Source organism: Jaculus jaculus, chromosome 8 (genome assembly GCF_020740685.1).
Source record: "Jaculus jaculus isolate mJacJac1 chromosome 8, mJacJac1.mat.Y.cur, whole genome shotgun sequence".
Taxonomy (NCBI): domain Eukaryota; kingdom Metazoa; phylum Chordata; class Mammalia; order Rodentia; family Dipodidae; genus Jaculus; species Jaculus jaculus.
The window spans coordinates 81,245,073-81,258,542 of NC_059109.1; the positions used below are offsets into that span (position 1 = coordinate 81,245,073).

Genomic DNA, 13,470 nt, shown 5'->3' on the forward strand with positions numbered 1-13,470 from the left:
ATCTTCACAAAGGAAATCACAGAACACAGAAAAAATAGTATGCCCTGATGAACTTTCATGTTGAATCTTTGTAAAATGTACCCTATTTTCCCTCTTTCAGGCACATTTTTTCCTCTTGGTAAGCCTCTAGAATATTGAGACATTGCTGTATTGATCAATGAATCAGTGCAAAGCTCACTTGGAGCAGTTCACAGACTTTTTAAACCATATTAAAATAATAATAATAAGTATGAAAAAATAATTTGTGTGAAATCCTGTTATCTGCTGGAAGGATAGGTGTTACTAGTGCTCTGAGATAATTAGAGGGATTAGCAATAACTTTGGGACCTTAGTTCATAAGATAAAACTTAAAATCTGAATATTGTACCAAAGGGTAAGGTCCATTACCAATGGCCCATAACCTGTCTGTTTAGGGCACTTATAGACTCAGGTTAAAAGAGGAAGATAATAAATAATAATGATTACCACAAAATACATGGAAATATAAATTAAATATCAACCATAGGGCTGGAGAAATGGCTTAGTGGTTAAGGCACTTTCCTGAGGAGCCTAAGGACTCAGGTTTGATTCCCTAGTACCCACATAAACCAGATATACAAGGTGGCACATGCATCCGGAGTTCGTTTGCAGTAGCTAGAGGCCCTGGCACACCTGTTTTCTCTATTTGCCTCTCTCTTAAATAAAATATTTTAAAAAATATATCAACCATAAAAATATGACACCACTTATGTAGCTTTGTCATATCCCAATAGTATAAAAATTGTGCTTTACTCTTCAAATTTTTTCATATACTTTGAGTTCCATGAGAGAATTTGTAGTACATAGTCTAATATGTTTGCAAAGTCTGTCAAAAACAACCTTGGCTTTGGAGCTAGCTGATGCCACTGTTTCCTTGTGTGTGAATTTCCCAAGCTATCAGATCAATTTTGATCTTTGGTTTTGTCACTGTACAATGGTTGCTAAGAGGACTGAGGACAAGAAAAACAAAAACCAAACTAACAAAGCCCAGTAATCTCCAGTGGTTCTCAAAAGCAGAAAAACAGCAATTTGTCAGCCTTACAATTTCAACTTTTATTTACAAAACGCTTTCTTCCCTATCCACAATGTCATTTGGTCTCTACTAGCAGGGGAGAGATAATTAATTATACCTCCTTAACAGACATATCTGCTAGATTCATAGCTTTTCTTGGCAGAAAAACAACAGCTTTCATCTTCCTGGGTGATAAATAGTTCATGTCGCTTATTTGTACCCAAATCCTGGCTTCGCTGTCTCTAGCCTCTGCATGGTCAGGGCTGGAGCCATGCCAAGACCACAACACGATACATAGGAACCTTCTGGACTCTGAAATTTTAGAAGGACATCAGTAGCCTGGGCGCAGGTAGCCTCAGGGGATTGAAGTCCATCTTCAACACTCATAGCCTCTCCCAGGAAGGGGAGGGTGGGTTTTAAGAGAAAGAAAACATTAAGAAAAGACAGAACCAATGAACAGGAAAAACAAGAAAATTAATGCTATTAAATTCAATAGGAAGTATTTCCTAACCCTCCAAGAACTAGCCTTGAGACAGGGCTGCTCTGGGAAGGAGGGGCTGCCCATTTCTGGATGAACTGAGTGGGGACTTGTGAGCCGGGCTCATTGTGTTCTTGGCTATAGAGGGCAGCCTCACTTTGTCTCTGAGCCTAGGTTTCCTGTTCATAGCATAGGAATCATGGTAATGTCTTGGAATCTGCACCCACACACACACCCATGAAAGTTTGGAGGCCATCTGAAACTTAGGAGGCCTAAATAAATGGCCATCCCTTCCTTTCCCTGCAGTGATATCTTCCCCCTCACCATTGTTATCCTGTTCCACCATCCTTATCAGTACCAGGAAGGGGCCAAACAGCCAGCATCCTGACTTCCAGCTCCTCCCCTGCAGGTGCTGGACCGGGCACAAGTGCGCAAGCCTGTGAATGTGCAGATGCTCTTCTCCAATCCCCTGGACGAGCCAGTGAGGGACTGTGTGCTGATGGTGGAGGGCAGTGGCCTGTTGCGAGGCAATCTCAAGATTGAGTGAGTCCCAGGCCTGAGTGGTCTTGTGGGTATTGAGAAGGGGGATTGGAAGGACAGAAGGGGCTTCTCTGGGTCCCTGAGCATTTCAGACATACTCTGGCCTTAAGGTCTTCATTCTTTGAGGATCTTGGTATGTAACTTCCTGCATTGACATTTGGCTTGGGTTCATCAAACTTGAACACCTAGGAAGTCCTGGTCACTGGAGAGAACTGGACTTTAGGGCTTAGCCTATTTGGGAAAACATAAGACCATCCTTTCCTTACTTGTTGGATGTCACAGAGCTGAAGGGACCAGGTGACCCAGAGATACAACCACGGAAAACTGAAGAAGTGGTAGCCTTGCCTAGCCCCACTAGAACAGAACTTGGAGTCCCAGAAGCCTGTCCACGCTAAGCCATATCAACACTCTCTGTGCCCTTCCTCCTTAGGGTCCCAGCTTTGCGTCCTAAGGAGAAGTCCCGAATCCGATTTGAGATTCTTCCCACCCGGAGTGGCACCAAGCAGCTGCTCGCTGACTTTTCCTGTAATAAGTTCCCTGCAGTCAAGGCCATGCTGTCCATCGATGTGGTCGAGTGAAGGGTATAACCGCCTTGACACAAACCTGGGTAACACAGAGCAGGGCGGAGGGGGGGTGGACATCTGTGGAGTGAAACTGCTGCTTGTGCTAGCCAGCTCAGGAACCCTGCTCTGTTCCCAAGGCTGCCGGATGTGGACTTTAGCATCCCCTGCCCCCTCACCTCCGGCTAGGCCACCCTAGCCTGACACTTGACCACCCTTGCATGTTTCCTGGTCACTTCCTCCTGAAGATGTCTGCTCTGGGAGCCCCTGGCCCTGCTCGCTCCCCACACCCATCAGAGCTTCAGGTAGAGCGGCACCTGCCTTAAGACTTCTCTGAATGCATATTGGGAAGAAGTGGCTCTGGACTGTTGGCTGACCCCCAGCCTGCAGCTGGGGTGCTGCTACTCCTCCCGCAGGCCTCCATGGAAGGCAGGGAGTTGTAGACTACATGCCATGCACACCTTTACAACCAAAATAAACGTTAAGCAAGTGCAATCACTCCACACTGATTCTACCAGACGACTGTTTTGTCTTAGGTGGTAAAGGAGGGATAGACTTGGGGAGGCTTTATCTACTGTGTTCCGATGTCCATAGGAAGAGTAGGCTGCTATGGTCCAGCCTCTGCTCACACTGGGCTCTTCCTTCCTGCATAAGTACATTTTCTGTTGCTAGAACAAAGCACTGAGGCTGGAAAATATTGAAGAGACTTACTTAGCTTACAACGTTAGAGTCTGAAGGTCCAAATAATGCCTCTGATAAAGGCTTCATGGAGGACAGGGGGAGTATGTAAAAGAAGAAAAAGCTACAAGGCAAGAAAGAAAGTCCGAGTGGGGTAGGGACAGTCCCACTGTATTATAACAACTCGCTCTCATAAGACTTAACCCAGAGTCCTGTGAAAACTGCCTCCATCCCTTCTGAGGACAGCAGCCCCACTAGTCTAATGACTTCCCAATAGCCCTTCCTCCAAAGGTCCTAACACCTCTCAGCACCTCTTAACAGTGAAGAACAGACTTCTGAGTCACAAGTCTGGGAAAAACTCAAACCACATTCAAACCTCCTATGTGCCATACTCTTTTTCAGTCAGGAGAGAATGTGCATGCTTACTCAACAAGAGCTTTCTCTGCCTTCACACAAGTTTTAATGGTTCCTCAGTATTTACCTCTTAAAATGACCCAAAGCAGCCAAGGATGATGGCACATAACTGCAATCTCAGCTCTTGAGAGGCAGAGGCAAGATAATTATGAGTTCAAGACCAGCCTGGGCTACATAGTGAGGTCCTGTCTCAAAACAGCAAGCCAACAAAAAAAACCTCCAAGAAGACCACATAACTCTCACACTACTTGTGCTGATGGACCCCATTCTGATCATTAGAAGACCAGTAGAAACCTCCACCTGGTCCAAAGCTTCTCCCCTTATGTTCAACTCTGACTTCCTCCCCTCTTTCTCCTGGTTGGTTGGTCCTACAGAAGTGCAACAGGGAGGGAGTCAGAAGGAAAGGGCAAAGGTCCCTTTTTACTGGCACTGGAACCAATGTCATCTGTGAGCTGGTACTTAAGCACAGCCTTTGCATAGGGCATCTTCCCTGACATGGGCAACATGACTTTGGCCATAGATGTGCTACCTGCCTTGGAAGAATACAGTACTGTCGTGATAGCTAGAACCCAACTTCCCTGCCTAGGCCCACCACTGGTCCATGGGGAGTTCATACCTCTTCCATTTCTTCTTCTTGTGTGGCTAAGTGTTCCCACCTCCTACTTCCAGAATCCCCTGGGGGAAGCTAGTACGAGAATCTATATCTACATTTTCTGTCCATGTCAAACTTTTCCCCAAACTCCCTGCAGGCCCTGATTCAGTTGGCTGGGTGCAGCTGTGCCCTCAGTTTCTGCTTGGCAACACAGTAGGTTCCAGCTGTGGAGGGAGAGGTTTCTAGCTCCCTTTGCAAGCTGCACTGGTCTCTTCCAGTGAACTCTTGGGGCCTGGCTTTTACCTTGAACTGGAGATGGAGTATTCATTGCTCCTTAGAGACTCTGTTCTAGCCCCAGTGAGAGTTTGGGTGAAATAAACAGACTTCTGTTCTTGCCTTTGATAGAAAAAAAGAAATCCAGAGATTCACATTTCTTGCTTCTCATGAGACTTGCCCCAGAATAATTCCCTCAAACACTGGTTCATCTGCAAATGTTTTCTGAGTATCTAACTCATGCCTGGGCTTCATGTTGAGCACAATGTTTAGAGACATCAAAAACCAGAAATATCCGGACATGGTGGCGCATGCCTTTAATCCCAGCACTTGGAAGGCTGAGGTAGGATGTTCAATGGGAGTTCAAGGCCAGCCTGAGATTACAAGGTGAATTCCAGGTCAGCCTTGGCTGGAGTGAGACCCTACCTCAAAAAAAAAAAAAAAAAAAAAAAAAAAAAAAAAAGCATCATGATCTCTGCCTTTGGCCTTTCACCCTTAAGGACACTCCTGAGGCATGACATTAAAACTCCATGGGGCGGGCTGGAGAGATGGCTTGGCAGTTAAGGCACTTGCCTGCAAAGCCTAACGACTGGAATTAATTCCCCAGTACTTACATAAATCCAAATGCACAAATTTGGTATATGCATCTGGAGTCGATTTGCAGCAGCTAGGGTATCTGGAGTTCATTTATGGTGACTGGAGGCTCTGGTATGCCCATTCTCTCTGTCTCTCTCTGCTTGCAAATAAATAAAAATATTTTTTAAAATTCATGGAAAGCTATTACCCCAGGTACAAGTGACTTGCGAAAGACATATCTATCATACCTCCCATCACACTCCAGTTCTGAACAATTTTAGAAATAAAAAAAAAGAATAGCATATAGAAACCACAACTTTGTCATATTGGATATGAAATTTGTCTACCTACTATGTTAGGAAGACTCAAAATAATAGCTAGGGCCCTAAACAAAACATGCATTTATTTCTCTCTTGGGTAAATGCTCAGGAAGATAGTCTGAGGATCCAGGCTCCCTTTGTATGTTTACTCTGCAGTCATTCACAGGTGGTTTCTGGCTGGAGTTCAAAACAACTTATGGCATAATGCCCAATAGCCCTTCCAGTAGAAAGGAACACAAAAGTGAGGGAGACAGCTCAGTAGATGTCATTCGTGTCTGCCCCCCAAGGTCAGTCCCCAAACCTAACATAAAAAGCCAGATTCGAGGCTGGAGAGATGGCTTAGCGGTTAAGCGCTTGCTTGTGAAGTCCAAGGACCCCAGTTCAAGGCTCATCTCCCAGGACCCACATTAGTCAGATATACAAGGGGGCGCACATGTCTGGAGTTCATTTGCAGCGGCTGGAAGCCCTGGTGTGCATTCTCTCTCTCTCTGCCTCTTTCTCTCTCTATCTGTTGCACTCAAATAAATAAATAAAAATAATTTTTTTTTGAAAAAAGCCAGATTCCATGGTAGGTTTCTGTAGTCACAGGCTACTGACAATGAAATGGGAGACAAAGAAAAGAGAAATTCCTGGAACCTCAGAAGTTCACTGTTAACAACAGACAACAATGTGAGATGAGAGAGACTTTGCCTTAAAAGTGGGTCTTAAAGTTGTCCTTTGACCTCCACACATGGCACGTGCCTGCACTTACACATGGACACACACATAAATAATACACACACACAATAAATAATATTTTAAGAAAGAAAACCACCTGACAGCTGATACCTGAAATTATACATTTCACTTCTGCTCCCATCCCATTGGCCAAAGCTTAGTGATGTGGCCATAGCTACCAGGGAGCTGGGAAGTGTGGTCATAGCTGGTTGGGTTTCACCAAGCAGATATTTAGAGTTCCAGTTACTACAGCAAGAAAGGTAACCAGTAGCCATGGCCAGTGCTAGAGAAGGCATGCTAGAAACCTGGAGGAGACTCAAAACCAAAGCTAAAATAGAACCCTTCATATATAAGCATTCTTTCCCAATTTATTCATTCATTCAGGGCAGAGAGAAGCTGGGAATATGTCTGAGGGAGATTGCTTCTCATAGAGACGGAAAGTAGGAGGAAGCCTTTTCCCAAGACAGATCTCTGAGTTCTTAGTACTTTAAGCACCCTCAGGTCAGGGCCTGCTTCAAGATGTCCTGTAGAGTCTCAGCCATGTTTTTCTTTCTTTTTTTTATAGTCCTTTTAAATTAATTAATATTTTAACATAGGTTGTAGTATGTCCCTTCTCTCAGTCCTCATCCCCACGGCCCTCCTCAGTAGAGTCGTTGGTGTTCACTGGTTGGTAATTAGGGCCTCTGTCTCAGGGGGACGCTATGCCTCAGGTCGTTTCCTGTGGCGCTTACAATCTTCCCACCCTGAGTAGGAGCAGTCCCTGAGACTTGGCAAGTGTGTTAGCACTTACCGGTCACTCCTCTGTGACCTCTGTATTTCTGTTATGATGTGCTTCGGTTCATGGCGGTGTTTGTTGCTGTTTTCCTGGATATGGATGTTGAGCTAGCAGTGGGATCAATATTTGTGTCGCTGCTTCCTCTGCAATTTCTTCTGTACCCCGTAAATATGGAAGAGGTAGCACATCTTGTTGTGAGCATTCAGAGCATTTGTCAGCCATGTTTTTTTGTTTTTTTTTTTTTCTGAAAGTATCTTAACTGCACAGATCTTTAACCTTTGAAACTAGTTCAGAGTTTGGAACCAGGAAGGAGTCACCTGGATGTCAGCTACTAAAGAACCCAAACAAGAATCAGTTGAGGCAGTACCAGTTAGGTCCTGGGGAATGTCACAATAGGTTAGAAATACAACAGAATTATCAGAGGTTATGTCTAATAAAAGAAAAAGTGGGACAGGTATAGAAGATGATCTGATACAGGTCTGACATGTGTAAAAGGAAATGCAGAAGGGAGGAGGTTTAAGGAGATAGAGCCATGCTACAGCTCTTAAGACATCTCAGCCAGCCCCACAGAGAGCCGCAGTGCCAAGATTTCCCATGGGCAAGCTATTGGTCATGGCTAGGCTTGTCCTAGAAGATCATAGCCTTCGCTCAAAAGCTGAGGCAGTCCTAGAGGCATGGCTGCTGCCCCAGTCAGTGGCCTGAATTCTGCACAGTAGACCTGCAAGATCTTTACTGAGGGAAGTGTTCAGCTCCAACACATGGATTCTAGAACTCTAAAGGCACTTCTGAGAAACTTGTGAATTCTGACTAAGTCTGCTTCATTCCTGCCTGCTTTGAGCCAGTTGTAGGTTACAAACACCATGTGATACATAAAGAGTGTGAGTTCCAATGTACACACTGTCCATGACATCTTTGAAAAGAGCAATGTGATTCATGGGAACTTGTTGGATTACCTATTTTAATTGTCATTTTTATTGAGTCCCACCCTTAACATTTAAAAGAGCTAATGCAATTCAGCATATAGCTTAATCACTGTCTCTCAGAAACAGAAAAAAAAAAAATGATTCAGAAGTCTTAAATTAATGGGGTATTGAATTAGCTAATTCTGGAGCTGGGGAGATGGCTCAGTGATTAAAGGTGCTTGCTTGCAAAGCCTGCCAGCCCAGGTTTGATTTACCAGTGCCCACATAAAGCCAAATACACAAAGTGGCACATGCATCTGGAATTTGTTTGCAGTGGCAAGAGGCCCTGGTACACCAAAACTCTCCCCACTCCCCCACAAATAAGTAAATAATATTTTTTAAAAATGATTTAGCTAATTCTAAAGCTACCAACCTCTCTTGTTTTGTTTTGTGTTTTGAAATAGGGTCTTGCTATAGCCCAGTATGACCTAGAATTCATTCTGTAGTCTCAGGCTGGCCTCAAACTCACAATAATCCTCTGAAGACTCACTCTTAAGTGAGATAATGCACATGCTTATTGTTTAAGGTACTTTTAGTTAGGCATATTGCATCTAAGCGTGTGTACCCATTCTTTCCACTGCCATTTCTGAGCATGTCCTATGTGCCCAGGTGCTGTTTCAGGACCAGGCACAGAGATACAAGAGTCACAGCCATGGGCTGGAGAGATGGCTTAGTGGTTAAGCACTTGCCTGTGAAGCCTAAGGACCCTAGTTCAAGGCCCAATTCCCTAGGACCCATGTTAGACAGATGCACAAGGGGGCGCATGTGTCTGGAGTTCATTTGCGGTGGCTGGAAGCCCTGGCATACCCATTCTCTCTCTCTCTCTCTCTCTCTCTCTCTCTCTCTCTCTCTCTCTCTGTTTGTTGCACTAAAATAAATAAATAAAAAATAACTAAAAAATAAAAAAGAGTCACAGCTATTGCCTCCACCAGCTCCTCACGGTGCAGACCCAGCCCTGTACCCCTGCTTCATCGGCCTCCAGCTGCAGCCTTGCTCTGCTCCCAGCTTTATGAGCTTTGCCACACTGCTTACCCTTGATTTGCCTGGTTTCCCTGTGGTTGCTGTTTTAGAAAACATGAGAGTAACAAAAGAACCTGTCTTGTGATTTAATATGTCTTGTCCATCACAGGTGCTCAATGAATATAGCATGTGGAAGAATGTTTGCAAAAATGACCACAGTAAAGTCCCCACCTTCTTTAGCATGTTCCTCTGTCATCTCTTCCATGGATGGGTAGAGTCTATTCCTAACTCTTGAATTAGATAAAGCTGGGTCTTTGGCTTGCTTTATTACATAGAACCCTAGGCCCCAAGAAGCTGTGTGTGCTTCGGGCCTCACCTTTTCCAGAAGCTAAGATGCTTATGTCAGCCATGGACAGGTGTCACTCATTTGTTTCTTCAAAAGTCACCATGTTCTGATCTTTCTGTCATGGAGGGGGAGGATATCAAAAGGACCCACCCCATCCTATGGATTATATTTAGTTAATGGTCACTGGGGAAGGGAGAAAGATTTTCTTCAGTGGTGTAGCCACTGGTGCCCATGATCCTATAAGCAATCCTGATGTAACTTAAACACATAAAAAGTTATTGTACATATGTAAAGATGAGCATAGCCATTAATTTATTACTGATTGCTTGTAATAAAATCTAGTAAATGGCTTCATTGTTCATCATTTGGGATATAGTTAAATTAATTATGATGCAACTGTATTATATGCTTACAAATAGTTAAAAATACTAAGGATAATAGTAAGTGAAAAAAATTTACCCTGTTCCACTTAAAGGAGTGATAGCTTCCAGCTGTCAGGCATCTTCAGTTTCTATCACAGCCTTTGAACATCCACCATGCACTTGTGAGGAAACTCCAAGTCATTGCTAACCAGGGCCTGGTGACTTCTGCCTATCACAGGGGTCTTCCAGTGGGCAATTGTTGCTCTAAGGCTGGATTAGACTATGAGATACACTGATAGACCTTCATTCCAATAATAGGCTTTTCCTTGTGCAACTCTGCTTTATTTCTCTGATCTCTCAGTATTTACCATGAGATAAAGCTCTTAAATTCCTAATTACAGACTTGCTGTCTATACCCCAGAGAATCTAGCTAACACTTGATACTGAGTGATATGAGAAAACAATAAATTAAGAGTTTTGAAATAACTCACTCATTGACCAGCTGCTAAGGAGAACTCCATCTTCGTCCTAATCATCCCAATAGAAAATGGATACATCTGGCTGGATACTTTCAGAAATTTGGAGTCCCAAGATAGCTCCGAACCCTCAGAGCTCATAGAGTGAGCCAACCCACATCTTAGTAGTATTCCTCCATATGGAAAGGTCCTGCAGAAACAGAATAGGCTCCATTCAGAATCTGTTCCTGCCTCTTCTCTTGGTTTCTAAGCTGATAATATTCAGTTGTAGTGTAACTCATATGGGGATATGTCAGGCCTGATAAGAAAATAAAAAGACTGTGTTTCAAAAGATGTGGAAAAAAGTCAGTCATCTTAGACAGCAAGAGCAGGTGGGAGTAGACTTGAGAGTACTTGATAGAGAGGGCTAGGACATTAGCCTCCACAAGAAAGAGTTTATTAACTAGACTCATCTACTTTTTGGTACATAGGATTTAATACCCCATCAAGGAAACTAAGGCAGGTGCAACTTGCTACTTAGCTCTTTCAAACATCTGGGAGAAGTGGTAGCTTATGCTAAGTGAGCTTGAAATGACTGGATTCTCATGGTGGATAGTAAAGAATGAAAAGGCTGAGGGAAGGGAGTGTGTAGGAGCTGACATCTTAAGTGTCCAGGAGACACACAGTCACTCCCATCCCTGTGCGTGGACCCAGGCAGGCCAGTGTAGCTCTCCCTGTGTCTACAGCTCATAAATCCCATTCCACTGGCCACCATCCCTCATCCTCCTGTCCACTTTGGGCCACCTGACCATGCATTCCCATAGCCTGAACCATGGAACAAGAAGCCTCTACATCAGGTCCTTGGGTCCCCACCCGAGCCTCATGGGCTCCTTCCCTCTGAGCAGACAGGCCCAATTGCCACCAGAAAACTAGTGGAAGCAAACATAAAAAAGGGAATAACCCCTGAACACACTTCAAGGGTAGACTATAGCTTCCTCCTAAATTAAATAAGGCTCCTACACTGTGATGGGCAGACCCCATTGCAAAAGGAAAAACATGAAAAATCAAATGTAAGTAAATCCAATAAGATTGCCAATCTTATTGCCTATCTCTAATCAAAGCATAGAAGAGACATTAGGATTGGAGCACCAAAATGAAGATATAAACTATGCAACCCTGACTAAGCAAATAGCAGAATTTGCAGAAAAGCAGCAAAGGGCCAATAATCGTATGAATTCTGTCCTTGGTAGACTAGACCTAATAGATAAGAACCTGGAAGGGGCCCAAAGACAGTTAAATGATCTGAAGGAGAGCAAGGAAAAAAGAAAAAAAGAAAAAAAAAAGAGAACCTTAATAACCAGCTGGCTAAGCTCAATGAAGACATAAAGAAATGCAAGGATGAATTCCAGGAAGTATTAAGAAAATCAGAAAATGACTTAAAAAGGGAACTTGACAAAGGGATGGAAACTATGCATTAAAAAATAGTAGAAAATGCAAACCAAATTGAGCAAGCCCAAAACTCTATAGAAACTCTCAAGAACAGAGTCAGCCATGTGGAGGATAGAAACTCAGAACTGGGAGACAAAACAGAAGAAACAGTTCATGAGTCCAAAAGTTTCAATAAGTTCAAAAATTGTTGTGAACAGAACATGAGGAAACTGTGGGTTACCCTTAAACGTCCCAATATTCAGATCATGGGAATACCAGAAAGGGAAGAAATTCAGACCAAAGACATGGAGAACTTATTCAACAAAATTATTGAAGAAAACTTTCCCACTCTCTCAAAAGAAAGGCCCATCAAGTTACAAGGAGCTAACAGAACTCCAAACAGACTGGACCAAAGGAGAAATTCTCCAAAACATATTGTCATTGAGACTCTAAACATCAGTCACAAAGAGAAAATCCTAAAAGCAGCTAGGGAAAAACAGCACAGTACATTTAAAGGTAACCCCATTAGAATTATTTCAGACTTCTCAATGGAAACCCATGAAAGCCACAAGGGCCTGGAATGGAACACTGCAAAATCCAAGAACCTATGGTTTCCAACCCAAACTACTCTACCCAACAAAAGTATCCCTCTAATAGATGGTAAAAAAAAAAATCACAATAAAACTAAGCTTTATAACTATATGAACACAAAGCCAAGCCTGCAGGGAGTACTTCAGGAAATGCCCAACACAGAAGAATAAAATAATGAACCTCACATGCCTACAAGAAGCAGATCACAATAACCAAATTCAGAGAAGGCACAAAAAACTACAAAGTCCAAGAAAATACCAAACCACATAAACCATCATGAGATGACTGGAATCAAACCTCACAGTCATTACCCTAAGTATTAATGGCCTTAATTCACACATCAAGAGACATAAGCTAAGATAGTAGATCAGAAAATTAGAACCCTCAGTCTGTTGTCTTCAAGAAACCCACCTCACCACTAATGACAGACACCTCCTCATGGTGAAAGGGTAGGAAATGATATTCCAAACAAATGAGAATAAGAAACAAGCAGGCAAAGCTATATTAATATTGGATAAAATAGACTTCAAACCAAAGGTCAAAGAAGGTCACTTCCTATTTACTTATCCAGGGAATGATCCAACAAGAGGATATCACAATAATCAATTTTTATGCACCACACACACAGGGGCAACACAATTCATAGTACAAAACCTACTTGACAACAAAACAGAAATAACCACCAACACCATCATAGTTGGGGACATCAGTACTCCATTATCAGCAATAGATATCCAAACAGAAGCTCAACAGGGAAGTAAGATAGCTCAACAAAACCACAGAACATTTAGACCTAATGGACATATACAGAACATTATACCCCAAATCTACAGACTATACATTCTTCTCAGCAAGCCATGGAACCTTTTCTAAAATAGATCATATACTGGGTCACAAAGGCTGCCTCCATATATTTAGGAAGATTGACATAATTTCCTATATATCAGAGAGCAATGCTGTATTGCTAGAAATTAACAAAAGATGTACCAGGAATCCCATTGGCTCCTGGAAACTGAACATCACACTTTTAAACAGTAAATGGGTAGTGGAAAAAATTAAAAATGAAATTTAAAAATTTCTAGAAATGAATGACAATGAGAACACATCATACCATAACTAAATGCCTTCATAACAATGACAGAGAGATCCCAAATCAATAGTTTAACCACCCACCTAAAGGCAATTGAAAAGCAAGAAGAATCCAACCCAAAAAGCTCCAGACAGAAAGAAATAATAAAGATCAGGGTAGAAATTAATAAATTGGAAACTAAGACAACAACTAAGAAAATTAATGAAACAAAAAGCTGGTACACAAGACCATCATAAGAGGAGGAAAAGACCATGACATCAAAATAAGAGACTAATTGAGATGGGGAGGGGATATGATGGAGAATGGAATTTCAAAGGGGAGAG

The 13,470-nt window shown here is 42.8% G+C and overlaps 1 protein-coding gene and 1 pseudogene across 1 annotated transcript in view; one reads left to right on the forward strand and one right to left on the reverse strand.

Annotated features, from left to right (window-relative positions):
• Nucleotides 1-3,047, forward strand: part of Tgm3 (transglutaminase 3) — a 39,777-nt gene extending 36,730 nt beyond the window's left edge. The window contains exons 12-13 of the mRNA XM_004661429.2: nucleotides 1,918-2,051; nucleotides 2,479-3,047. Coding sequence (XP_004661486.1) covers nucleotides 1,918-2,051; nucleotides 2,479-2,626 — 282 coding nt within the window. The 3' untranslated portion in view covers nucleotides 2,627-3,047. The remainder of the gene's footprint in view (nucleotides 1-1,917; nucleotides 2,052-2,478) is intronic.
• Nucleotides 3,048-10,220: 7,173 nt separating this feature from the next.
• LOC101608317 overlaps nucleotides 10,221-13,470 on the reverse strand; it is a 57,419-nt pseudogene continuing 54,169 nt past the window's right edge.